Source organism: Peromyscus maniculatus, chromosome 7 (genome assembly GCF_049852395.1).
Source record: "Peromyscus maniculatus bairdii isolate BWxNUB_F1_BW_parent chromosome 7, HU_Pman_BW_mat_3.1, whole genome shotgun sequence".
Lineage (NCBI taxonomy): Eukaryota > Metazoa > Chordata > Mammalia > Rodentia > Cricetidae > Peromyscus > Peromyscus maniculatus.
In genome coordinates, this window is record NC_134858.1 from 106389408 (window position 1) to 106413471 (window position 24064).

General features: G+C 47.7%; 4 protein-coding genes across 8 annotated transcripts in view; 3 read left to right on the forward strand and 1 right to left on the reverse strand.

Moving 5' to 3' along the window:
- Positions 1 to 2450: 2450 nt before the first annotated feature.
- Nicn1 (nicolin 1, tubulin polyglutamylase complex subunit) lies at positions 2451 to 8057 on the forward strand. Its single transcript, XM_006978326.4, has 6 exons — positions 2451 to 2716; positions 4573 to 4749; positions 5333 to 5446; positions 5856 to 5927; positions 6326 to 6430; positions 6504 to 8057. Exons 1-6 carry the CDS (start codon positions 2585 to 2587, stop codon positions 6543 to 6545), a joined length of 642 nt encoding a protein of 213 aa, XP_006978388.1. The 5' UTR covers positions 2451 to 2584; the 3' UTR covers positions 6546 to 8057.
- A 185-nt stretch (positions 8058 to 8242) lies between these two features.
- Amt (aminomethyltransferase) lies at positions 8243 to 13653 on the forward strand. Of its 2 annotated transcripts, none has more exons than XM_006978325.4 (9): positions 8243 to 8604; positions 8704 to 8871; positions 9305 to 9385; positions 10421 to 10552; positions 10937 to 11015; positions 11311 to 11456; positions 11871 to 12051; positions 12390 to 12545; positions 12644 to 13653. In XM_006978325.4, exons 1-9 carry the CDS (start codon positions 8515 to 8517, stop codon positions 12820 to 12822), a joined length of 1212 nt encoding a protein of 403 aa, XP_006978387.1. In that variant the 5' UTR covers positions 8243 to 8514; the 3' UTR covers positions 12823 to 13653. The 2 variants fall into 2 exon arrangements, with proteins under 2 accessions (XP_006978387.1, XP_015852504.1); XM_015997018.3 differs by having other exon boundaries at positions 8387 to 8604; positions 8689 to 8871.
- Positions 13654 to 14143: 490 nt separating this feature from the next.
- On the reverse strand, positions 14144 to 17058 carry Tcta (T cell leukemia translocation altered). 2 transcript variants are annotated; one of them, XM_006978324.4, is made up of 3 exons: positions 16690 to 17058; positions 16299 to 16353; positions 14144 to 15423 (listed from the first exon to the last, which is right to left on the reverse strand). In XM_006978324.4, exons 1-3 carry the CDS (start codon positions 16910 to 16912, stop codon positions 15381 to 15383), a joined length of 321 nt encoding a protein of 106 aa, XP_006978386.1. In that variant the 5' UTR covers positions 16913 to 17058; the 3' UTR covers positions 14144 to 15380. The 2 variants fall into 2 exon arrangements, with proteins under 2 accessions (XP_006978386.1, XP_042137587.1); XM_042281653.2 differs by having other exon boundaries at positions 16299 to 16401.
- The window catches only part of Rhoa (ras homolog family member A), a 31570-nt gene continuing 24518 nt past the window's right edge, over positions 17013 to 24064 (forward strand). Inside the window, exons 1-2 of one of the 3 annotated variants that reach the window (XM_076577025.1) lie at positions 17390 to 17520; positions 17942 to 18032. The gene's annotated coding sequence lies outside the window, so the exon portion shown is untranslated. Of the gene's footprint in view, positions 17126 to 17378; positions 17521 to 17941; positions 18033 to 24064 lie in introns of those variants that run through there. The other 2 variants (XM_042281652.2, XM_076577024.1) reach the window with 2 other exon arrangements.

Genomic DNA, 24064 nt, shown 5'->3' on the forward strand with positions numbered 1-24064 from the left:
CGCCTGGCTCTGCCTCCCGAGTGCTGGGATTAAAGGCGTGCGCCACCACCGCCCGGCTTGTTTTGTTTTTTGAGACAAGGTTTCTCTGTGTAGCTTTGCGCCTTTCCTGGAACTCACTCTGTAGCCCATGCTGGCCTTGAACTCACAGAGATCTGCCTGGCTCTGCCTCCCGAGTGCTGGGAGTAAAGGCGTGGGCCACCACCGACCGACTGTATACTTCAGTATCTTAAATGCTCCCAAGTGTCTCAATATAAAAAGTAAAATAAAAGCTTGGTAGATTGGCGTGGTGGTGCACACCTTCAATCCCAGCATTTAGGAGGCAGAGGCAGGCGGATCTTTGAGGCTAGCCTCAGCCACATCCATAGTGAGATCCTGTCTTAAAATCCAAACAAATTCCAAACGAATTACTTGTCTCTTCCCCAACCAACATATTTATTGCTGGTTTGCTTTCTTCCTTTTTTAGGTAGGACCTCACACAACCCAGGCTAGCCTGACACTTAGTACATAATTGAGATTAGCCTTGATCCTCTGATCTTTCTGATTCTGCTTCACCTCCCAAATCCTAGGTTAAGTAAAGGATCACCATGCCTGACTTCTTAATTTATTTTTTAAACTAAATTTTACAGTATAGCTAGGATTACAGGAGTAAATCACCACACAGCACATGTCTTTTCTTTCTTTCTTTCTTTTTTTTAGACAGTGCTCTTTGTAGACTTCAATTTTCAAATTCCTAGTGATTAGCCTACTTCTGCCTCTGACCCCTTGGCATTGGGATTAAAAGATTGCACCATTTTATCTGATCTGGTTTGTATTTTTTAAAAGTAATTGTTCAGAGGTCCAGGAGAAGATGCCGATTCCCTTGGACTGGAATTACAGACAATTGTGAGCCACCGTGTGGATACTGTGGATTGAATCCAGGTCCTCTGGAACAGTAGTTCTCAACCTTCTTAATGCTATGACCCTTTAATACAGTTACTCATGTTGTGGTAATCCCCAACCATAAAATTATTTTTGTTGCTATTTCATAACTATGATTTTGCTACTGTTATGAATCATAGCATAAATATCTTTTTTCTTTTTTAAAAATATTTATTTATTTTATGTATATGAGTGATCTGTCTTCATGCACACCAGAAGAGGGAATCAGATCCTGTAACAGATGGTTGTGAACCACCATGTGGTTGCTGGGAATTGAACTCAGGGCCTCTGGAAGAGCAGCCAGTGCTCTTAACTACTGAGCTATTTCTCCAGCCCAATATCTGTTTTGTTTTTTTTCTTCTTGTCTAAGACAGGGTTTCTCTGTTTAGCTTTAGAGCCTGTCCTGGAACTTGTTCTGTAGACCATGCTGGCCTCGAACTCAAATATTCACCTGCCTCTGCTTCCCGAGTGTTAAGATTAAAGGTGTGTGCCACTACCCTCGAGTTTACACCATCCTTTTTTAAAAAGTTACCTTTTTTGCTTTTATTTTATTTTGGGATAGGGTTACAGGAACTGTAACCAGGCTGTCCTGGAACTCACAGAGATCTGCCTACCTTTGCCTCCCTAGAGCTGGGATTAAAGGTGTGCCCCACTACCCGGGCTAATTTTTGTTTGTTTGTTTGATTGATTGATTGTTTTTTGAGACAGGGTTTCACTGTCCTGGAACTTGCTCTGTAGACCAGGCTGGCCTTGAACTCACAGAGATCTACCTGTCTCTGCCGCTGAGATTAAAGGTGTGCACCACCATTGCCCAGCTGTTTTTTTTTTTTTGTTTGTTTGTTTTTTAAGATTCTTGTATTTTTATTTTGTATTGGTGTTTTTCCTGCATGTTACAGCTATGTACACATGTCTTCAGTGCCCTTGGAGGTCAGGAGAGGGCGTTGGATCCTCTGGAACCAAAGTTACTGACAGCTTTCATTTGCCATGTAGGTGCTGGGAACATCTTTGGAAGAGGAGCCAGTGTTCTTAACCATCTCTCCAGCCCCTACAATGTTTTTTAAGATAGGGTATCTTTTTTCTTTGGGCATTCTTGAATTCATAGCATTGTTGAAGAAGACTTTAAACTTATCCTCCTTCCTCCGACTCCAAAATAGCTGGAGTTAGAGGCCTGAGGCAACATCCCTAGTTTTTTGGGGTACTCGGGATCAATCCAGGGCTTCCCGTATGCTCGGTAAGCACGTTACCAATTGAGCTATGAGCTCTTTTTTAAAATGTTTTGCCCATTTTTTCGATTAATGTCAGGGTGATGCTCATTTGTGTTCACGGCGTTACATATCTTAACTGACTACCGGCCTAACAAAGCAGCAGAATCTAAGAAGGGTTTAAGCGGGCCCAAAGCATTCTGGATCCTTTGGATAAAGAATGGCTCGACCGTTGCCGGGAGCGGCCGGGGTGCGGCTCTCAGACACGTGGTGATTGGTTGAGGAAGAACTTCCGCAGACACTTCCGACTCTCGACCCGCCCTGAGCATTGGTGATTGGCTGGCCTATGCAAGCGCTAAGTCGCCTGGGAGTTGTAGTTCTTTTGGTTTGATAGGTGACGCCGGTAAAGGCTAGTAGTTGGAGACAGTTAGCAGTGATTGCGTTTGATCTCTGCCGCCAGCATCATGTCTCGTGTACTGGTGCCCTGTCATGTGAAAAGCACCGTAGCCCTGCAAGTGGGCGACATGAGGACCAACCAAGGTCGGCCTGGCGTGCTGGTCGTCGATGTCACCTTTCCTAACGTCTCGCCTTTCGAGGTGAGCGACCCCCTAGTAGGCGCGACCAAGGGCGGGGAAGACCTAGTAACCGTTTCCCAGGCATTTACTCGTTCATAACCTCTGCAGTTCCCCTTGCTTTTGCGAACTGGCCCTATTCAGTAGCATGTACAGCCTTTATTAGACTAGAATTTCCTGTCCTGTTCTCTGCAGCATCTCTTCCTCGTGTCCAGGACACCACTGAAAATACAATTATGAACCTCAGAACAAGTGAGAGGGTATTTTGGTTTTGATCATAGCTGGGATCCTTAAATAATGATGTAAACTTCCCCATTCCAATGGCTCCTGCCTCAGGTCAGGTGCATCGCATCCTTCATCTAGGTCTTCCTAGTGACTTGTTTCTAATCCATCTCAGCTGACGGTGACAGGACACTGCATGACTTCAGCACAGGACAAAGCCTGCCTCTAACGGCACAGCATTCTGTGACTGTGCCCCACCTACTCTCTTGAAGACCTTGTGTGCTTTGTGTTACAATATGTGGTTATCTCCCAAGATGTTACTTACCACTGGCTGGGGGAGACCTAATTAATCTGCCCCTGGAAAATCTGAGTCAGTGTGTTGGAGGTGGCTCTTTGACATCTATATTTTTATTTGTTTAAATGTTTTATGTGTATGAGTGTTTTGTCTGCATGTATGCTTGTGTACTTTGTGCATACCTAGTACTGGTGGAGGTCAGAAGAGGGTTCTGGATCCCCTGGAACTGGAGTTATGAACAGCTGTAAGGGGCCATGTAGGTTCTGGGAACCAAAGCTGGCTCTCTGTAAGAGCATCAAGTGCTCTTAACTACTGAGCAATCTCTCCAGCCCCATACCTGTTTTTTTTTTTTTTTTTTTTTTTTAAGTTTCATAGATGATTCTGCTGGGCGTCCAGTGATGAAAACTACTGCTATGGCAGTTGATACTGTAGGTCTGTCTGCCCATTGCCTCCCCCATGCCACTGCAGTGTGCTCAACAAACTATCCTACTATTCTTTTTTTTTTTATTTATTTATTATGTATACCGCATGTATGATTGCAGGCCAGAAGAGGGCACCAGATCTCATTACAGATGGTTGCGAGCCATCATGTGGTTGCTGGGAATTGAACTCAGGACCTCTGGAAGAGCAGTCAGTGCTCTTAACCTCTGAGCCATCTCTCCAGCCCCCATCCTACTATTCTTATTCTAGTCTTAGTATGCTAATTCCTTCTTAGTTAAGAGAGAGATGGAGACAGACAGAGAGATAAACAGAGGGAGAGAACCTCTATTACCAGGTTGAACTACAATTCTTTTCCATACTAGATTCTTAGGTTCTCTCACTCTGGTATTTTTAAAAATATGCTACTTTTGGGTTTGGGGTTGGGGGGGAGGTCTTATGAGTCCCAGAATGGTCAAGAATAGCTGAGGTTTATCATGAACTCTTTTGATCCTTCTACCTCTACCTCCCAAGCACTGGGGTTACAGGTATGCATCACGAAGCTGGTTTATGCAGTACTGAGCATCTAGCAAAAAAATCTTCAAACATGCTAGATAAGGCAAGCACTGAGCAGCTGAGCTATATCATTAGCCCAAAGTATTGCTTACCTACCTTTGTTATCCACTTAGCAAGCTCATCCTTTCAGGCTTCATATGTCCATTTTCTGCTTTCTTCAGGGTTAGGGTTCTGACCTGTGATACCATCTCAGATATGTTGGCATGGCTTGTTTGCATGACTTACTGGACTGTGAGCATGTTTAGGAAAGCAAAATTATATTTGGCCCCAGGAATTGTTGACTTGCTTAGCAAAAGTGTAAATTCCAAATGAAAGATTATGTCATTGTGCCAGGTGCCTCATTTCTCATGGTGGGTTGGATGTATTCTAGTTGCAGGAGATCACATTTAAGAATTACTACACAGCTTTCTTGAGCATCCGTGTTCGTCAACATACTCCACTGCACACACCATCCAAGTGGGTAACTTGTCTGCGGGACTACTGTTTGATGCCTGACCCACACAGTGAGGAGGGAGCCCAGGAGTATGTATCACTGTTCAAGCACCAGGTCAGCTGGGTCCCAGCATGGCCAGGGAATCCTAGATGAGGACCTCCTGCCTAGGGATTGGGCAGAATAGCGGGAGGGAAGAGTGGGGCAGAATTGGGCTGGGCTGTGACGCAGGTGCTTTGGAGGGACCACTGTTCTGTCCTTCCCAAAGGCTTGGGGAAGCATTTGGTTTACTGTCGATTGGGAGCTGAGTCTTCAGTGGGTCATCTTTTGTTTTGTTTTGTTTTGTTTTGGAGACAGCGTTTCTTCGTGTAGCCCTGGCTGTCCCGGGACTCACTCTGCAGACCATATTGGCCTTGAGTTCAGAAAAAGAAACTGCCTGCCTCTGCCTCCTGAGTGCTGGGATTAAAGGCTTGCGCCACCACCACCCAACTATTTTGTTTTTTCAATTTTATTTATTTTTTGTTTGGGACAGGGTTTCTCTGTGTAGCCCTGGCTCTCCTGGAACTTGTTTTGTAGATCAGGTTGGCCTTGAACTCAGAAAAAGGAACTGCCTGCCTCTGCCTCCGGAGTGCTAAGATCAAAGGCATGCACCACCAAGGCCTGCTCAGTGGCTCATTTTTTTTTTTTTAATGTGTATCAGATGCTGTGTGATGTGACCAGAGTACTAGAGCTGCGTCTGATACTGCAGCAGCCATCACCACTGTGGCTGTCTTTCACAGTTGAGGAACTGCAAATCTACCAGCAGGGACCGAAGGTAAGCGACTGTCTAAGACCTCCTGGCTAGCCCTTTACCTAAAGCGCTTCTAGCAAGCTAGGAGAGATGAGGCAGTGGGCTGGGTGCTGGGCAAGGATAGTGAGACTCAGAGGAAGCCTTCATGAATGTTGGAGGAGTGTGAACGCACAAGTTCCTAATCAAAGGTGGGGTTCTGTCTTAGCAGCCCCTAACCTTTGAGACCACCCACTACTTTTAGGTGCTGGGATATACATTTTTTGCTTATGTTCCTGGGTTCTCCTTCTGCATAGCAGAACAGTTTGGTAATCTGAGCGTCCCTTTGATCTTACACTGAGCTTTCCCAGTGTCTCAGGTCCAAGGGGCCTTTGCTCTCGGGCGCCAGAGCTCTCAGATTCTGCCCCACTTAGGACAGTATGCCTTTGCTTTGCAGAGTCCCTCCTTGACTTTCCCCAAGTGGCTTTCCCACCCAGTGTCCAGTGAGCAGCCTACTCCCCGCCTTGAGGTAAGCTCGCTAACACTGGGTGTTAACCACATGTACTTGGTTCTGATGTCCAGAGAATGTACGCAAGGGCCTTGGCTATCCTAAGGCCAGCTGGGGATGTAACTCAGTGGTAGAATACTTTAGGTAAGGTAAGATCCTGGGGTTTGATTTCCAACACCACAAAAATTTGAGACTGGACCCAGGGCCCATGGTTCTTTTCTTCTTGGGTGTTCTGTGGGATCTGAGTCATCTCTGGTGTAGGCATGAATTGCTTACTGGATGAACATCAGGCCCCAATCACACATTCTGTAAGTTATTTGGAAATGTTACTGGTTCCAGTTGAAGTGCTCCATATCTTATATCTCTGAGGGCACTGCTGGGGAGAAATTCATGACCACTATTTCTTCCTTCGGGAGCAGGGTCTCCCAGACCCCAGCAGAGTATCCTCCGAAGTGCAGCAGATGTGGGCACTGACAGAGATGATTCGGGCTAGTCACACTTCCACGAGGATCGGCCGCTTTGATGTGAGTGATCTCTTCCTTCTGCTTGGCTTATTTGCTTTGCGTAGCTCGGAACTGATAGTCTCTTGTGTTGCAGGTGGATGGCTGCTACGATCTGAATTTGCTCTCCTACACATGAGCAGCAGCTTCTACTTGAGACATTGGCCTTCTGGGCCCATCAAGGCGTGGTTTGGCCACTGGAGGCTGAAGTGTGTTCCCTCCACATCCAAGTTTTATCTGGGTCAAAGGAATTTTTGAGTTCACCTCGTTTTAGCATGAATTCTTAGTGGGGGCACTTTCTGTCTTTGTTTGACATGCAAATTCAGTTTCTTCCTCTCTGAAGTTACAGGTTCTACTTAGAATCGTCCTGCCCCTCCTGCCAGGACGCACACCCGTCGTCTACCATTTTCCCCATGTTGAGATAAACCTGTTTCATGTAGCCTAGGAAGGCCACTGCTGTTTCAACACTCATGACCTGGGAAGCTTGAGGAAGAGATGCCCCCTATTCATTCTTCTGCTTCTGCCGGTGGCCTTTTTCTTTTATATTATATCCATAAAAAAGAAAATGTCTCGGGGCAGTGTTGGTGCACACCTTTAATCCCAGCACTCGGGAGGCAGAGCCAAGTGGATTTCTGTGAGTTTGAGGCCAGCCTGGTCTACAGAGGGAGATCCAGGACAGGCACCAAAACTATACAGAGAAAATCCTGTCTCAAAAAACAAAACAAAACAAAGAAAAAAGAAAGAAAATGTCTTAGATCCTGGCATGGTGGCACACACCGTTAACGTCAGCACTTGTGAGTTCAGGCCATCCTGGTTTTACACAGTGAATCCCAGGCCAGTCAGGGATACACAGGAAGACTCTGTCTTTAGGGGATGGGGGAAGAAAAAGAAAATGCTCCTCTTTAAATAAATGTGTCTATTACTGGCCTAGGAGGCAGAGCTGGGGTTTGGGGGACCGTGAGTGCTTGAGCCTCTGAGCTGGTTCCTGAAATGTGTTCTCCGTCAGTTCTGGACAGGTGCTTTTGGCACAGCTGGGGCCTGAGAATGAGACCTCCAGTCTACTTGTCATCAGCTTCAGCAGGAAGCACGTCAATGACCCTCTTCCCAGTTGCTCCTTGCCAGTCACGCTTAGGATGATGCGAGATCAACCTTGGGGGTAGTGAGTCCAAGTGAAGGTTTCACTGATGCCCTTGAGAGGCTGAGGTCCTCCACCGCCCCAGAGCAACCACTAAATGATGAAGGCTGCTGCTCTTGCCTGTGATAAAACCCAGTTTCCCGCTAGTTCTTCCTGACAGTGTCCCTGGGAACTATTATAAAGCGGTGCGGCACGGTGTCTTGGACCTGGAAAATTGAACATGTGTATGTGCAACAGTTTTTTGGAAAAGTCTAGCTTTTGGTAGCTACCCTTCATTCTTGCCAATCAGCCTTCTTGAAGGTAGTGTCTTCACCTGCAAGATCATCCTTTAAGCCTATTCCGTTTTTGCTGAAAGGGTGCTCACCAGAGTGCTGTGTTCAGGGAACAATGGTCTGCAGCATGCATGAGTAAACAGGATTCCGGGGTGGCCGAGAGCATGCGTAATTCATCCCTGTGTTCCAAAACCCCAGCACTGGACCTACCGTGCAGCAAGATAATAAATACTTGTGGACTATGTGACTGTGTTTGCTGCTTGTGTGTGCCCAGTGGGAGATCAAGAGATCACAATGAGAAGACAGGCCACGGTGGTACTGTGCCTGCCCAGAGGGTTTCACCCTCTAGTGAATGCTCCACCTCCCACGGCTATTTGACCTGAATGTGTAATTCCGGCTTTTCAGCCATTTGCAGAACTTTGACCTCCTGGAGGCTGGGCGGTCTAACCCCCAATTCTGGTTCTAGGCAGCTTGTTCTGCTCTGAACTGCCTGACTTGCTTTTATTAGCTAGAGGAAGAGCCTGAGGCCATCAGGAGTCAGCTCTCTGTTTAAATCCCAGCCGCCCTATGGGCTTCCCACCCCCCTTCCTATCCCCTGCAGGCTAGAAAGACCTGTCCAAGCAGGGGGTCGGACTACATCTCCCAGCGTGCCTGGCAGAGTAGTGGCCTTGGTGTGCCGGCTGCACCAGTTGCTGGTGACAATGCAGCGGACAGTGAGCGTGGTGGCCCCTCTGGGTTTTCGTCTGCAGGCACAGCCCCTGGTCCAGGGCCGCCCGCTCAGTTGCGTACAGGTGGGATGAAGGGCACTGGGGTCTGCTACTGGTCTTGGAGGGTGGGGGAGGAAGCCGATGGCACTGGGCCCTGGTGGCTTTAAGCCTGGCTGTCCACAGGATGTGCTCCGCAGGACTCCACTCTATGACTTCCACCTGGCCCATGGAGGAAAAATGGTGGCGTTTGCGGGGTGGAGTCTGCCTGTACAATACCAGGACAGTCACGTTGTTTCACACCTGCACACACGCCGGCACTGTTCTCTCTTTGATGTGTCCCACATGCTGCAGGTGAGCCGGGGCGGGATCTGGCCTTCCTCCCCACCTATGCAGTCCTCTTCAGCTTTGTGGGAGGGTTTCTCAGAGTGCAGTGCTAGGAACACTGGAGGGCTGGCTAACTCAGGTCTTCCGATTGCTTATCTCTGGTCTCTCCTGCCCTTGGCTTTGCTGGAGCTGTACCTCCTCTCATCTGCTGTGCTGGGTATTGGTTTGGAAATTGGTTGGGTATCTTAGCAAGGTGCTAGGTCCCCTTGGATTCTTAGATTGTACTCAGTCCCAGGAGGCTGGGAGAGATATCGGAAATGCTATCTCCAGAACCCAAAGACTATAGTCAGTCACTTCTGGGCTGAACTATAGTATGGACAACTGAAGGATGCTTTCTTACCTAGCAGCCTTTTAGACTGCAGATAATGCAGTGGCCCGAGGCTTTCCATATTTTCCCCAGACCAAGATATTTGGTTGTGACCGAGTGAAGCTGATGGAGAGTATGGTGGTTGGAGACATCGCGGAACTAAGGCCGAACCAGGTGGGCCCATTTTATTCTTCTCAATGCTAAGTTCTTGTCTCAAGCTTAGGAGGCACAAAGATAGGTCAGATGTAGCTGCTCAGGGCTTGCTATCTTGAAGGAGTCTTTGGGTCATTTCCAGATATCCAGCCAGCTTTGGAAAAGCACTACCCCAGTCTTACTACATTTGGTTTTGAAAGGCCAAAAACCAGAGTTTATATGCTTTGACTCCTCATGCTGCCCATACCTTCGACATTCATAGCATGATCCCTAAACCAGCAGCCTCTCCATTTTCTAGGACTGTCTTAGGAATATGCTTAGGCGCTGCTCTTGACCTGCTGAGCCAGCACTTGAGTTTTTATAAGATCTCTAGGTGGTTCACGTGACTTGTCAATCTCAGAGTTTGGCCATCTGGTTGGAAGGAGAAGGCCAGCCTTACAGTGTTTTGAAACCATTGCTAAAGAAAGCTGGGAGCGGGGCTGGAGAGCTGGCTCAGTGGTTAAGGGCACTGACTGCTCCTCCAGAGGACCCGGGTTCAATTCCTAGCACCCACATGGCAGCTCACAACTGTCTATAACTCCAAGATCTGAGAGCCTCACACAGACACATGTGCAGACAACACCAATGCACATAAAATAAAAATAAATAAATTGTAAAAAAAAAAAAAAAAAAGAAAGAAAGAATGCTGGGAGCCTATGGGATCATGAAGATGGTCTTTGAGGCTTTGAGTCTTTATCCTGGAGGTTGGCACATGGGTGGAGATACTGGGATGGGGTGAAAGAGTAATTCCTAGGTGTCATAGAGCATGAAATGGATTTCTAAGAATTGAGTAGTGAGGGAGCCAAAGGTCCCACTCACCTGGGGAGGTCCCCTAAAGTGGGAGGAGTAAAAATTTACTTGACAAATGACAATCCAAGACCCTAGATTTGAGCCTTACCTTGCACAGAACTGTGTTCATGAATTTGTGGAAACTGAGTGAATCTAAGAATGTTTCTGGCTCACACGTGGCTTTGGCTTCCTGGACTCGGAGACAAGGATGTTCTGTTTTACTGCTAGGGAATACTGTCCCTGTTTACCAACGAAGCTGGAGGCATCTTAGATGACTTGATTGTGACCAACACTTCGGAGGGGCACCTGTATGTCGTGTCCAACGCTGGCTGCTGGGACAAGGACTTGGCTCTCATGCAGGTATAGCTGCCTTTTATTCTAGGTACTTGGTATTCTTTGTTTATAAAGCAGTGCCCAGTGTAGATAGGGGCTCAGAAAATGAATTAATAAAAGATCAGTCAACAGACTGACGAGTAGGTACTCTCTGGTGCACAGCAGGGTTTAGGGATGGGGACTAGAGAAGGGAGAAGATAAAGCTGACCCTGACCCTGAGATGAGCATCCAATGGTAAGGGTAGGTGAGGTGACAGAATTGGGCTTAGGTCATCCTTACCATTTAGCAGCTGTGGGACTTGTAAGATGGTAACCAGCCTGCTATCTAACTGCCCAGTTCTGTGGTGTCCAACCCATGGTAGGTGCTCAGTAATGGCTTCAAACACTGATAGGTTCCTGTTTTTCATTTCAGGACAAGGTCAAGGAGTTCCAGAACAGGGGCAGTGATGTAGGCCTAGAGGTGGTAGATAACGCTCTGTTAGCTCTACAAGGTAAGAGTGCCAGGTGGGGGCTAGAGCCAGCCCTGGCCTTCCTGACTTTATTTGCTGCTTAACATGGATAATATCCCAAGAGGAAGGTATGGTGCTGTGACATCTGTATGCCATAATTCCAAAGTTAAGTATCTTGACTCTCCTCTCTGCAAAACTGTCCACAGGCTAGGGACAAGGGCATCCTCTCCCCTCTTGCACAGCTGGGCTTACTTGGGACCTGTTCTGCTCCCTAAGCAAGGGCTGTAGTCTAGGTGGTGTTGGGTCCGAGATCCTGGGTCATTCTCTTTGGGCTCAGGACCCACTGCGGCTCGGGTGCTGCAGGCTGGTGTGACCGATGATCTGAGGAAACTGCCCTTCATGACCAGTGCTGTGATGGAGGTGTTTGGTGTGTCTGGCTGTCGCGTGACCCGCTGTGGCTACACAGGAGAAGATGGTGTGGAGGTACGTGGAGAAGTAGTTATTCCCCATGGTTTCTCACACCTGTAACCCCAGTGCTTATGGAGATAGAAGCAGGAACATCTTAGTTCATGGTGGGCTGGGTTTCCATAGTTAAGCTCCAAGCTAAGCAAGGCTACATAATGAGAGCCTATCCCAGAGAAAATAAAGTCAAAACAAAATCCCAAAACAAAAAATACAGTTGTAAAGCTTGGCATGGGGTGGCACATGCCTATGATCCCAGCACCCTGGAAGTTACAGGTCAGCCTGGGCTGCCTGTCTCAGAAAGAGGGGTGGGGTCAGGGGAGATGGGGCATATAATGCAGTGGTAGAATGCTTCACTTCCGTACAACCAAAAACGGTAAACATGCAGGATTCAAGAGGGGTGACTGCCTGTCTGCTCTCTGGTCCTTTGTGCAGATCTCAGTGCCAGCAGCAGGGGCAGTCCACTTGGCAACTGCTTTGCTGAAAAACCCAGAGGTGAAGCTGGCAGGACTAGCTGCCAGGGACAGCCTGCGCTTGGAGGCAGGCCTCTGTCTGTATGGGAATGACATTGATGAACAGACCACGCCTGTGGAAGGCAGCCTCAGCTGGACACTGGGTGAGCTGGGCTACCCTTCAAGGGGTCCTGAAGATGAGAACACCTTTGAATGAGACCAGCCAGCCCATAACTACTTCTAAGGTTGTATATGGTGGAACAAGTAACTCAGCCTTGCCGAGCCTTCATTCCCTGAAGGTGCTACTGTGGCTTCCCTATTATAAACTGAGGGCCCTAAGTATGGCTTCCAGGGGGTAGGAGATGGTTGACTGACTCACTATAGTGCAGGGGAAGAATAGAGCCCAAGTGAGGCTTGATGGATGACACTTGGGACCTTGGTAGTAAAGACTTTCTGTGTCCAGGGCTTTGTTATGGCTTACATCTGGTGTATTCTGTTCCAGGAAAGCGCCGCCGAACTGCCATGGACTTCCCAGGAGCCAAAATCATTGTTCCCCAGCTGAAGGGTGAGGTGCAGAAGAGACGTGTGGGGTTGATATGTGAAGGGGCCCCAATGAGAGCACACAGTCCCATCCTGAGCACGGAAGGCACTGTGATTGGTGAGTGGTCTAGGATGGGGACATTGGCTGGCAGGGTGTCCAGGGTAGGGATATTGGGCTGGCAGGGTGGTGTTAACCTATGGCCTATGCCTGGACAGGCACAGTGACCAGTGGCTGCCCTTCACCCAGCCTGAAGAAGAATGTGGCAATGGGTTATGTGCCGTCAAAGTACAGTCGGCCGGGGACACAGCTGCTGGTGGAGGTTCGGCGGAAGCAGCAAACGACGGTGGTTAGCAAAATGCCCTTTGTGCCCACGAACTACTATACTCTCAAGTGAAGATGGCCCATGGAAAAGCGCCCCCCCCCCAGGCATTCCATAGTGCTGAGTCAGAACAGTGGGGCAGAACTGACGGGTGCGGGTGGGGTGGAAGCTGAATGGTGTTTGCTGTGGTCTGGTTAGGGTCGGGAGAACATCCCATCTATTCTTCTCCATCAAGCCATCCTAACTTTAGGGCCCAGTTTTTTAAAATAACAAATCACCTTAATTAATGTTCTATTTTAGCCTGCAATCCCACTAACCTTATTCTGCCAGGTGCTGGCTATGGAACAAACATCTGCCTTTGGAGGATAACACCTGCCCAACCTACCTCACCATGGTTTCTCTAATTTCAAAGGGCTATTACTGTGGGCAGTGTGAGCTTAGGTACCTCCTCCCCTCTGCTCCCCATGAATGCGCACCCTGCCTTTCCTTGGATAGAATGACTTCTGACTCAGTGTTGGCCGAGTTGTTCCTGTGAGCCAACTCAGGGCTGGCTGAGCAAACACAGACTCACCCTTCCACATTCCCCAGTCAGCTCAGCCTGTTGTGAAGCGGCAGGACATGGCAGGCTTGGTACTTGGGCTGACCTTAGCTCTTGTTGTGAATAACTGTACTTTACTAACTCTTGGGGGGAAAAAAAATCAAAAAAAGTGTCCTTCTGGGGCTGGAGAGATGGCTCAGTGGTTAAGAACACTGGTTGCTCTTCCAGAGGACCTGGTTCGATTCCCAGCACCCACATGGCAGCTTAAAATCGTCTGTAATCCAGCTCAAAGTGATTTGACATTCTCATACAGTCATAAATGCAGGCAAAACACCAATGCATATAAAATAAAAATAAATCATAAGAAAGTTTCCTTCCTTCTTCCTTGCCATGGTCTCTAGCTTTATTGCTCTTTTGTTCACTGGGTTCCTGGGGTGCCAATCCAATACTTGTCTTCTTGGCTTCCAACACAGGTTCTGAGAGGCTCTCCTTGAAAGGGGCCATGTATATAAGAACTAACAGAGATATAGAAGTGGTGTGGCGACATACCCCTGTAATCCTAGCACTTCAAGTTGGAGACAAAAGTGTTAGGAGTTCAGGGTCATCCTCAGCAATATGTTGAATTGAAGGCCAGCTTGGACAACATGAGACACTAACTCAACTCTCCCAATCCCCCCCACTCCCAAATCCCAAAAAACTAATGGGGATATTGCCCCTGTTGGACAACCTACCACCACTCTAGGGAGCTGGCATCAGTTCTCCACCTCTGCAAATTACTGAGGACAGCACACCCAAGATCCCTTACCAGTTGCCCATGTGCACACACCCTTGTGCTGTTGGAATTAACCACACAACTGATACACTTCTGTGTTTAATATGCCACATCTTCAGTTGCTCCTGGGGTGGAATGTGAGACCTTGACTCTTTGCAGTGATGTCAGTGGGTGGACCTGAGGCTGTGAAGAACATCTTTCTGCCATACAGATGCATTGCTGGAGTAGGTACTTGTGTATGAGGAGCTCAGTACGGTTTCATTTATAGTACACCTGCTACAGTCTTTGTAGACAAAGGTTGCCAGAAGGCTGTGTGACATTTAACAGAGACAGTGGGACATCTGAGGTAGCTAGTGACCAGCAGAGACAGGCAGAAGTACAACCATTAGAGAAGGAGACAGATCCAGGGCCACAGTACTTTTAGGAACCATAGTGATCTCAGGAAATGGTATTTTCCTGGGGACATTTGCCACCCACCCCTTTGGAACCTCTTCTGACCCACTGTGAAGGGCCCAGGGCTATCTGGATTGTGGCTCACTCTTACTGATATTCCTAAGGGCTGAAATGATACTAGCAGGCTCTTAAGATGAGGCCCTTGTCAAGATGGTAAGTGATAAGGAGGTAGGGCACAATGACTCCTAGGAGGGGACAAGGTACAAACCAAAACACCCCATGGGCACTTGAGCAGTGCAGACGGTAGCTAATACCAGGGACTCTTAGTGCACTCTGTCTTTCAGGTACTCAACTTGCCCCCACAGAACAGAGAAATAGGTCAGTTAGGAAATGATAACTTCCTCTGCCTGCCTCAGATCTAGAAGACTAGTTGGGCCAGGTACATGTTTGGTGCTCTAGTCTAGCCAGGATTTGCTGGCTTCTTGCCTACAAAGCAAAGCCAAGGAAATCAGGGCTTAGGGGAGAACAGACTTGCCTTATAAATCTTAGAACTGATTATCCTCAAGATTCTCTTAGAAGGACAATCTCTATAAGATCATATCCCAAGGGCATGAGGACATGGGCAGGAAAAAGACAGTGAAAAAGGGACTGCTGACCTCCCCAACCAGAATGCTTCTCAGCTCTGACCCTTGACAGAAGTCTCAGGGCAACACACCAGGGTCGAGACAAACTTCACCTGCCCAGTACCTGGCGCTGTTGGAAGCAAGGCTGGAGACAATGGGGGCTCACCCTGGAAGCACTGTGGTACTCCAGTCCCCCAACCCCAAGCCCCCTGCAGTTGTCCAAGGGGGTCTGGGCAGCAGCAGGATGCAACATAGGAGCCAGCAGACCCAGTGATGTCTCTGGAGACCCTTCTGCTGCTGCCTTCCCTTATTCTCTGTGGGTTTTGAGAGGTTCATTTGCTGCCATTTCCCTGAAAATAATGGAGAGAAGCAAGGTTACTTCATGGATAGCAGAATAGTCTATCCACGAATACTTGCCATTAAGCAGGCAGTCATAAAGGCAAATTAGATCAGGCCACACTGTCTTGCTGCATCAGTCCTTCATTGCTCTAGGGTCCTCCTATGCTCTAGTGTTTCCCAGTGTCACATTTGTCCTTGCAATGGGCCTGTTTTACCTTTTTTTTTTTTCTTACCAGAAAACTGTGCTGTCTTCTCTCTCTGGTCTCAGTTTAGGTGTTATGGTGTGTGGGGATGGGGGGCTCCCCTGAGCAGCTTTGCACTTGTACTTATTTCCCCTCTAAATCTCTTGCTTCCCCTGTATGCAGAGTCTGGGTTGTCCTTGTTTTCTGGACCTGCTGTGACCTGGTAGAAGCTCAGAGACTGGCTGAATGAAATATCTTGATAAGTAAGCTGTTTTTTTTTTTTTTTTCTTTTTTTCAGAGATTAGGAGGCTGACTTGATGAGGTAGTGTGCTAAGAATAGAGGCTGTTAGGTTGGGAGTTATAGCTCCAATGTTACAGTACTTGCTTAGGACAGATGCTCTTGCTTTCCTAATGAAGGACTTCCCAACCAAGGGATTTATTTCCAATAGACCTGCCACTTCATCTTTCTAAAGTGATGGTAGCACCACCACCATCCATCCCCACTGAATATGCTGATAAGAGGCTGTACAGGCACCGGTAAACACCCAACTCCAATCCTGAGCTCTACCTGCAGAATTGGAGGATTCTTGCAAAGGCCACTAAGCTGGTGCACTCACATCCTGAGAATTCTCTTCCCTGTCACCAGCACTGGAGTGTCCTCTGCCTGCCAAGCATGGGGTTGGGATAGACAGAGATTTACTCACCATGAAGGGAAATGTGTGGAGCCATCAGGTGTGGATCCATTCTGGCCACCCAGACCTGGAGGCAGGAACACACCCAGAGCTGCAGGAGGCTGAGGGTGGGGATCTGAGCAGGCATTAGCTCAGGTCAGGTCAGGGGCCACCAGTACAGTTTAAACGATTGGGGATGGGACGCTAGGGACTAGTAGTATTTTCTGGCAAGGGCTTTTGAGAAACAGTTACAATGTGATGATGGACAGGTGGGGATTCTGGTGTAAAATGATATGGGGGCGTAAGTCTGGGTATGAGGCTTCTGGAGGATCAGTGGCCGTTTACGCGGACACAGGAGAAACAAATGGTACAGCTTGATGGTGGTAGGGGCAGCCAGGCCACGGAGGTTCGTAGGGAGCCTCACCTGGACGGTGATACAACCCGGTCACTGTGTTCCCGTAGAACCCCCACGCCAGCTGGATGCCCAGGAGACTTAACACCAACCACAGCAAGAGCAGCTTGAAGAGAGTCACTCGCATGTCTTGTGTCTCCCACTCCCGCAGGAACTCGCTGCCCAGGGTGCCCAGCGCTCCGAGCACCATAGCGGGCAGAGCTTGCAAAAACTGCCCAGACCAAGGTTCCGCCATGACTGGCCAGCGCCCCACCGGGTGTGCGGTCACCGTAGTTCTCACTGCGCAAGCGTATGGTCTTCCGGGGTTAGGCCTGTAGGTGCGCACGCGTAATATCAGGCAAGGAAGCTCTACTTCGCTTGCGCGAAGTGTTGGCAGTTTGGGGCAGGGCTTTGAAACGGCGCAGGCGCACCCATCCCCACCCAGCTCACTTAAAGGATGAGTGATTCGGTGAGTATAAAATAGCAACTCGGTCTTTTATAGCCCCGGAGTTCCCGTGATGCTCCACGCGGCTGCAATGATTGGTGGAGAGTCTTGCTTTTAGGGCGTGGTCGCGCCCTTGAGCAATCGTGGATGAATTGGGAGTGAGCGCGCGCGAGCGGGGCCGCGACTGGCGCCAGCTCGAGCCCGCAGGGCGCTCGGGGGCGCGCACGTCGCTCCCCGCCCTCCCGCCACCGCCCGCCCTCGTTCGCTCGCGCTCCCCGCCCGCCGCCCGCGGTCCTCCGTCGGTTCTCTCCTCAGTCCGCCGTCTCCCGCGGAGCTGCCGGTCCCCGTCTCCGAGCTTGCGGACTCGTGGACAGGCGTCCTGAGCGCGAAGAGGCCGGACTCGGAGTCGTCGCCTCGAGGTGAGCAGGAGCATTCCCTCCAGCCGCCTCGGCTCCGGGCCCGGCCGGCCGGCACTTTTCCGGCCACCCGCCCGTCGCCTGGTCGCCGGTCGCGCCCCACCTGCTGCTCTCGGCCGGCAGCCCCTGGCCCCGGCCCCTAACCTGGGGCCCCGCGCCCGAGGCGGCGGCCCCGCCCGCGCAGTCCCCGGAAGCGCGCCCCGCCGCCTCCAGTCCCCCTTCCCCCGCCCGGCCGGGCCTGGTGGAGCCCTAGCCGCCCGCCCTCCCCGTCGCTTCCTCTCAGGGCTGCGCCGGGCTGGGCGGGGGCTCCCGGCCGGCCCGCGACCGCGCTGAGGTAGCCTGCCACTGGGAAGCGCGCGTGGCTGTCGGGAGTTGAAATAGGCAAGAAACTCTTGTACAACTCCATTTTGCCTTTTACATTTAGTGTGGATCATTAATCACCGTTTTATACCGGGTGAAGACAGTGGAGCTCTAGGTGGATTTTCTGTTTTCAATGCCGTATTCTTAGAGATTGTGTAAGTAAAAGATTGTTTTGAAATCTTAGCGGTTAAGACGGTATGGGGGAAGCTATTTTCCAGTTGAAAAAAAAAAAACGTTTTAAAAATAATTTGGAGAGGTTGCATCAAGACAGATGTATTTCTACTTAAAGTTACTACTTTAATTAAGAGTCACTTACTGATGGGTCCCCTTTCCAGGTCGTTTTCATGAAGTTGCACTTTTTGCACCCAAATGTGTTCTTTTTAAATTTACGTTCAGTAGCATAAAGTGGACAGTTGGCACCGATTTTTCTTGTTGTTGTTCCAGAATTGGCTCTACTTGTATTTTCTAATAGTCCTCACTAAGGATTTTACTCTGTTGGTTATTCATTTGGTTCTTTCTGTCTTCTGACATTCCTTTGAAATAAGTGTTTTCTGCAGGTTATATATCATCAGATTATACTCCCCTGGCAAACCTGGAGGGGGGGAAACTCATACTTGAGGATGTTGTATGTGGTGAGAATTTTCAGCCGTTTAGTGTCACATGCCCAAATGTGTATGTACTATCTGGATGGTGTTTCACCTTCCACATGGCTAGTTTGGTAGTGATACTTATGTTTTGAGCATCTAACACAAATATCATTGTTACCTAAAAATACAAGGCTAGGTATTGAATGCCCTCAGAGAAGTTGTTTTGTTTTGAGGGTTTGTCTACTTATGTGGAGCAGTGATGTTTCTTAGGGACATAAAATATATGGAGCTTGTTTTTTCTGTTTTATTTTCCTCTTTGGTGCTTGAAATTAAACCTGGGGCTTGGGGCATAGTGAGCAGGTGCTGTTTCTCTGAGCTTCATTCCAGCCCTATAACTAACTTTGAGTCAAAGTCCAGTGCTCAACTTACACAGCCTCTACCCAGAAATCTCCAGGAAGAAGAGAAGGGGAATATATCTAATCTGCCGATATTTTCCCCCGTTAGGTGTAGTATAGAAAAAAAAAACCTTCAGGATTATAGGCCGACTCTGTTTGTAGGTGTAGAGACTGAGCCCAGGGGCTCTTTTCAAGAGAAAGGTTTATTAGTACTCTGCAGAGAGAACATTGGGCAGATAATGACAAAACTTCCTGCCTAAGACTTAAAAGAAATGAACACAGGGTCTGACTTGAGCCCTAGCACTTTTTCTGTAGATGTAGCTGGCCTCTAATTTTCATAATGCTCCTGCATCATGCTTCTTTCTGAATAGTGCTGGGGTCACTGGGTGTGTGCCACCATTCCTGGTGAGACTTAAAATTTTTGAAGGTCATATGTCTGGTAGACTAGAACTATTTTTCTGTGAAGTATTCTTGTGTACTCCCAGCTAAAATCAGGAGTTGCCGTTTACACTCCTGCTCTTCTTCACCTTGCAAATTGTGCATATTTAGGGAGAATCTGGTCAGCCCATTTACCAAATGAATTTCAAGTTGTTTTACGTAGTCCTTTCTTAGCCTTGCCTTTGAGTTTGTTAGTTTTCCTGAGGATCCAGCCTCCAAGAGTTCACTGTCAGCAAAGACAACATAATGAGGCCCTCCTAGAGTGTTCTCAGCCGCTGTAGGCCCTTTTGATTTCAGTTGGGACTGGTGCGAGTCTGCATGCATCAAGTGAGCAGTGATGTGTGCACATGTGTGCAGTGGGTTGGAGTGTTTTCAGAGTCCTTATACTTTCTCTGTCCACCGTTAACTTCGTTTAAAAGTCCATCCTGGCCTATTAGGGGTGTAAATTATTAGAAGAGTAAAGTCTTCAAGTGTTTCTTAGTCCATGGGGTGGAGTCGAAGTAGTAAGAAGAGGAGATTGAGTGTTAAAACTATTCCTTTGATGCGTCCTAAAGAGCCAAGAGATTGGTTAACCTCATTGAAAGACTAATTTGAGATCAGTGGATTTCTATAGACAGTACTTTTGGTTCCGCTGCATTATAACTACTAGCAATGATGACAAATTGCTCATAAATGCAGAATTTAAAAATTGGAAGCAGATCAGGTAACAAACCTATAATCAAAGCACTCTAGGAGATGAGAGGATTGTTGATTTGAGGCCAGCCTGGGCTATATTACAAAATCCTGTCTCAGAAAAAAGGGAGGGGGATTCCTAATAATATCCTCTCTTCTTTATGCTTCTGTCCAGTGGACCTCAGTTGTTACACCCAATCATTAGTGATAAATATGTTACTTATCTAATTTTGTGGTTCTGGGAATTGAACCCAACTTTGATGCTAGTCAAGCATTCTACTGCTTAGCTATACTATTAGCCTCTCTGTATTTTAATTAACGAGTTGATTACTTTTCAGCCTGAGGCTTGAACCCAGGGCATTACACATACTCGGCAAGGGCTCTGCTACTGAAGTATATCCCCGACCCTGATTTTACTTTTGTTTTGAGATAGTCTCATTACACTGTCAGGGTATGACCATGAACTCATCTGCAACCTAGGCTAGATTTGAACTTTCAGTCTTCCTCAGTCTCCCCAGTAACTGGAATTACAGGCCTATGCCATCAGGCCCATATGTACCGTATTTTATTACTTTTATGAGACAGAGTTTTCACTCTATAGGTGAGGCTGGCCTGGAAACTCACTGTGTAGCCCAGGCTGGCCTTGAACTTGCAGTAGTTCTTTGTCCTAAGTGCTGAGGTTGCAGGTGTGAGCTACCATGCCTAGCTTACAACCTTTAGACATGTATCTTACTGGTGTGTTTTGGTGACACTAGATATTTCTGACAATAAATTTCAAAAGTAGTTTGAAGGTAGTTATTGTAAAATCCCTATTACCCTCCCCCCCCAGTAGGGTTCCTCTGTGTAACCCTGGCTACCCTGGAACTTGTTCTGTAGACCAGGCTGGTCTCAAACTCAAAGATCCTGCCTGCCTTTGCCTCCCAAATGCTGGGATTAAAGGCATTTACCATCTCCACCCAGCTGTAAAGTCCCTATTTCAAGTGACTTCTTGTTTGATTTTTGAGACAGTCTTATATGTATCTCTGTCTGGCTTGACACTCTGTAGTCCAGGCTGGCCTCACAATTGAGATAGTTCTCCTGCTTCAGTCTCCCTAGTGCAGGATTACAGGTGTAAACCACCATTCCTAAATCGTTTTAACGTATGATGCTGCCGTATTTTAAGTGAAGGTTTGTATATTAATTATGCAGACCATGTGAGTGAAAACAAGGTAGGCAATAAAGCTGCCTCTTCTGGATGTTGGTTTCACTTTATTGGTGTTTGCGCCAAATGATTCTAGGGGTACTTAAAATTTTTCTTCTGACTGCCCTTTTATACTAAGTGATCAAAGTATGAGATACAGCACTATTAATTGTAACTAGTGCAGTTCACACCAAACTGAACTTGATTTGGGGAAAGAGGTTGGGGTATCCTTTGAGAAGGGATCTTGCTAATAGAGCTAGGTTGGGCTTAAACTCATGTCAGTCCTTTGCTTCCACCTCCCAAGTGCTGATATTACTAACATCCCCTGTCGGGGTAGGTAGAGTAAATATATTCAAGTTTATTTATGATAGTATCTTAAATCCAAGAGGAGAACAAGCAGCTAATGAATTAGTGGGAGGCAAAATGAGAGAGATGAGCAGAGGTCAGATCATGTAGTATCTTTAGGATATAAGAAATGCTTTGGGTTTGTTATTTTATTTTTTGGGGTCGTTTGTTTTGTGTTATTTTTCAAGACAGGATTTCTCTGTATATCCTTGGCTGTCCTGGAAAACTCTGAAGACCAGGGCTGGCCTTGCACTCAGAGATCTGCTTGCTTCTGCCTCTGGAGTGCTGGGATTAAAGGCCTGTGCCACCATACCCATCGGGTTTGTTCTTTTTGTTTGGAGCCCTTACACTGGCCTAGAACTCACTGTGTAGCTTAGGCCTTTTGACCCCTGGCAGTCCTCTTGTCTTAGCCTCCGGAATGAGCCACCAGGCTTTGTCTGGCTTTGGGATTGTTCTGAGATAAGATGCTTATAAGGTGTTATATTCGTTGTTCTGTTTTGAAGTTGGGGAATAATATGGTCTGAAAAAAAAAAATTTTTTGAGACAGGGTCTCATGGAACCTGGGCTGACTTAAAACTGGGTACGTAGCCAAGAATGACCTTAGATTTCTTCGTCCTTGAGACTAGAGAGATGGCTCTGTGGTTAAGAGCACTGGCTGTTCTTCCAGAAGACCCGGGTTCAATTCCCAGCAACCACATGGCAGCTCACAACTGTCTGTAACTCCAATTCCCTTGGATCGTCATTCCCACACAGACATATATGCAGGCAAAACACGAATGCACACAAAACAAAAATAAATAATTTAAAAAAATTCTTGATCCTCCTGCCTCTCTCTCTCCCTGGGTTCAGGCATTACAGATGTGTGTGACTATTCTGGCTTTTTGTGAGGCTGGCTTAGAATCTTCTGATTTTCCTGTCTCTTATCTCCTGAGTGGCTTGGATTTATACTCAGTGGAGTTAAAGTTACAACCCCTTTTTTGTTGTTGTGTTTTTGTTTTTTAATATAGAGGGGAAGTTGGCAGGCCGGAATGATGATGGCTGGGCTGTTAGAAAGCACTTACTATACTTGCAGAGGATCCAGATTTGATTCCCAGCACACACACATTGTGGCTCTTTGTCATCTATAACTCCAGTTCCAGGATATCTGACACATTTTGACTTCCTGGGGCATCAAGCATGCAAGTGGTGCACAGATATACACATGCAGGCAAAACATGTATACACATTAAGACAGCAACAAAACTTAATAGCCTGACCAGTTTTCATGCATGCCTGCAATCCCAGCTCTCAGGAAGGCGGCTGAAGCGGGAGGATTGTTCCAAATTTGAGGCCAGCTTCAGCTACATAAAATATTTTATCTCAGAAGAAAACAACAAGGACTAGAAACCTTAGGGTTTCTATTGCTGTGATGAAACATGGGATCCAAAAGCAACTTGGAGGAAAGGGCTTATTTGGCTTACACCTCAGAGTCCATTGGAGGCAGGAGCTGATGTGGAGGCCATGAGGGGGCTGCTTATGCTGCTTGTTTGCTTGCTTTCCTTTTTTTTTTTTTTTTGTTTGTTTGTTTGTTTTTTTTCGAGACAGGGTTTCTCTGCGTAGCTTTGCGCCTTTCTTGGAGCTCACTTGGTAGCCCAGGCTGGCCTCAAACTCACAGAGATCCGCCTGGCTCTGCCTCCCGAGTGCTGGGATTAAAGGCGTGCGCCACTTCCGCCTGGCTAAGCCTGCTTTCTTATAGAATTCAGGACCCACCAGCCCAGAGGTGTCCTCATTCTCAGTGGACTAGGCCCTCCTCCATCAATTAAGAAAGTGCCCTACATGTTTGCATGCAGCTGAATAATGCCACACGCATACACACCCACCCCAGGTTTCTCTGTGTATAGCCCTGGCTGTCCTGGAATTGGCTTTGTAGACCAGGCTGGCCTTGAACTCACAGAGATCTGCCTGCCTCTGCCTCCCTAGGGTTAAAGGCGTGTCCCCACCATGCCGGGCTCCCTGCAGCTGAATCTTATGAAAGCATTTTCTCAACTGAGGTTCCTTCCTCTTTGATGACTGTAGATTGTGTCAAGTTGACATAAAACTAGCCGGCACAGGGCACTTGTAAAGTAATTAAAGATTTATACAATGGGGGACTGGAGAGACACTCAGTGATTAAGAGCACATACTACTCCTGCAGTGGACTTGGGTTCAGTTATTTGTACCTATATGGCAGCTCTCAAACATCTATAACTCTAGTTCCATGAGATCTGATGTCCTCTTCTGACCTCTCAGGGCACCAGGCACACATGTGTACATATATAATTTCAGGCAAAACACGAATGTACATAAAAAAGAAAAGAAAAAAAAAGATTTTGTATAACAGAGCCAACAAAGTGGCTCAGTAGGTAAAGGTATCTGCCACCAAGCCTGACCACTGGAGTTCTGTCCTGGGGACCCACATGTTTTTTGGTTTCTCGAGACAAGGTTTTTTTCTCTGTAGCTTTGCGCCTTTCCTGGAACTCAGTCTGGTTGTGAGCCTAGCCTTTAACGGCTGAGCCATCTCTCCAGCCCCTTGAACTTACTCTGTAGCCCAA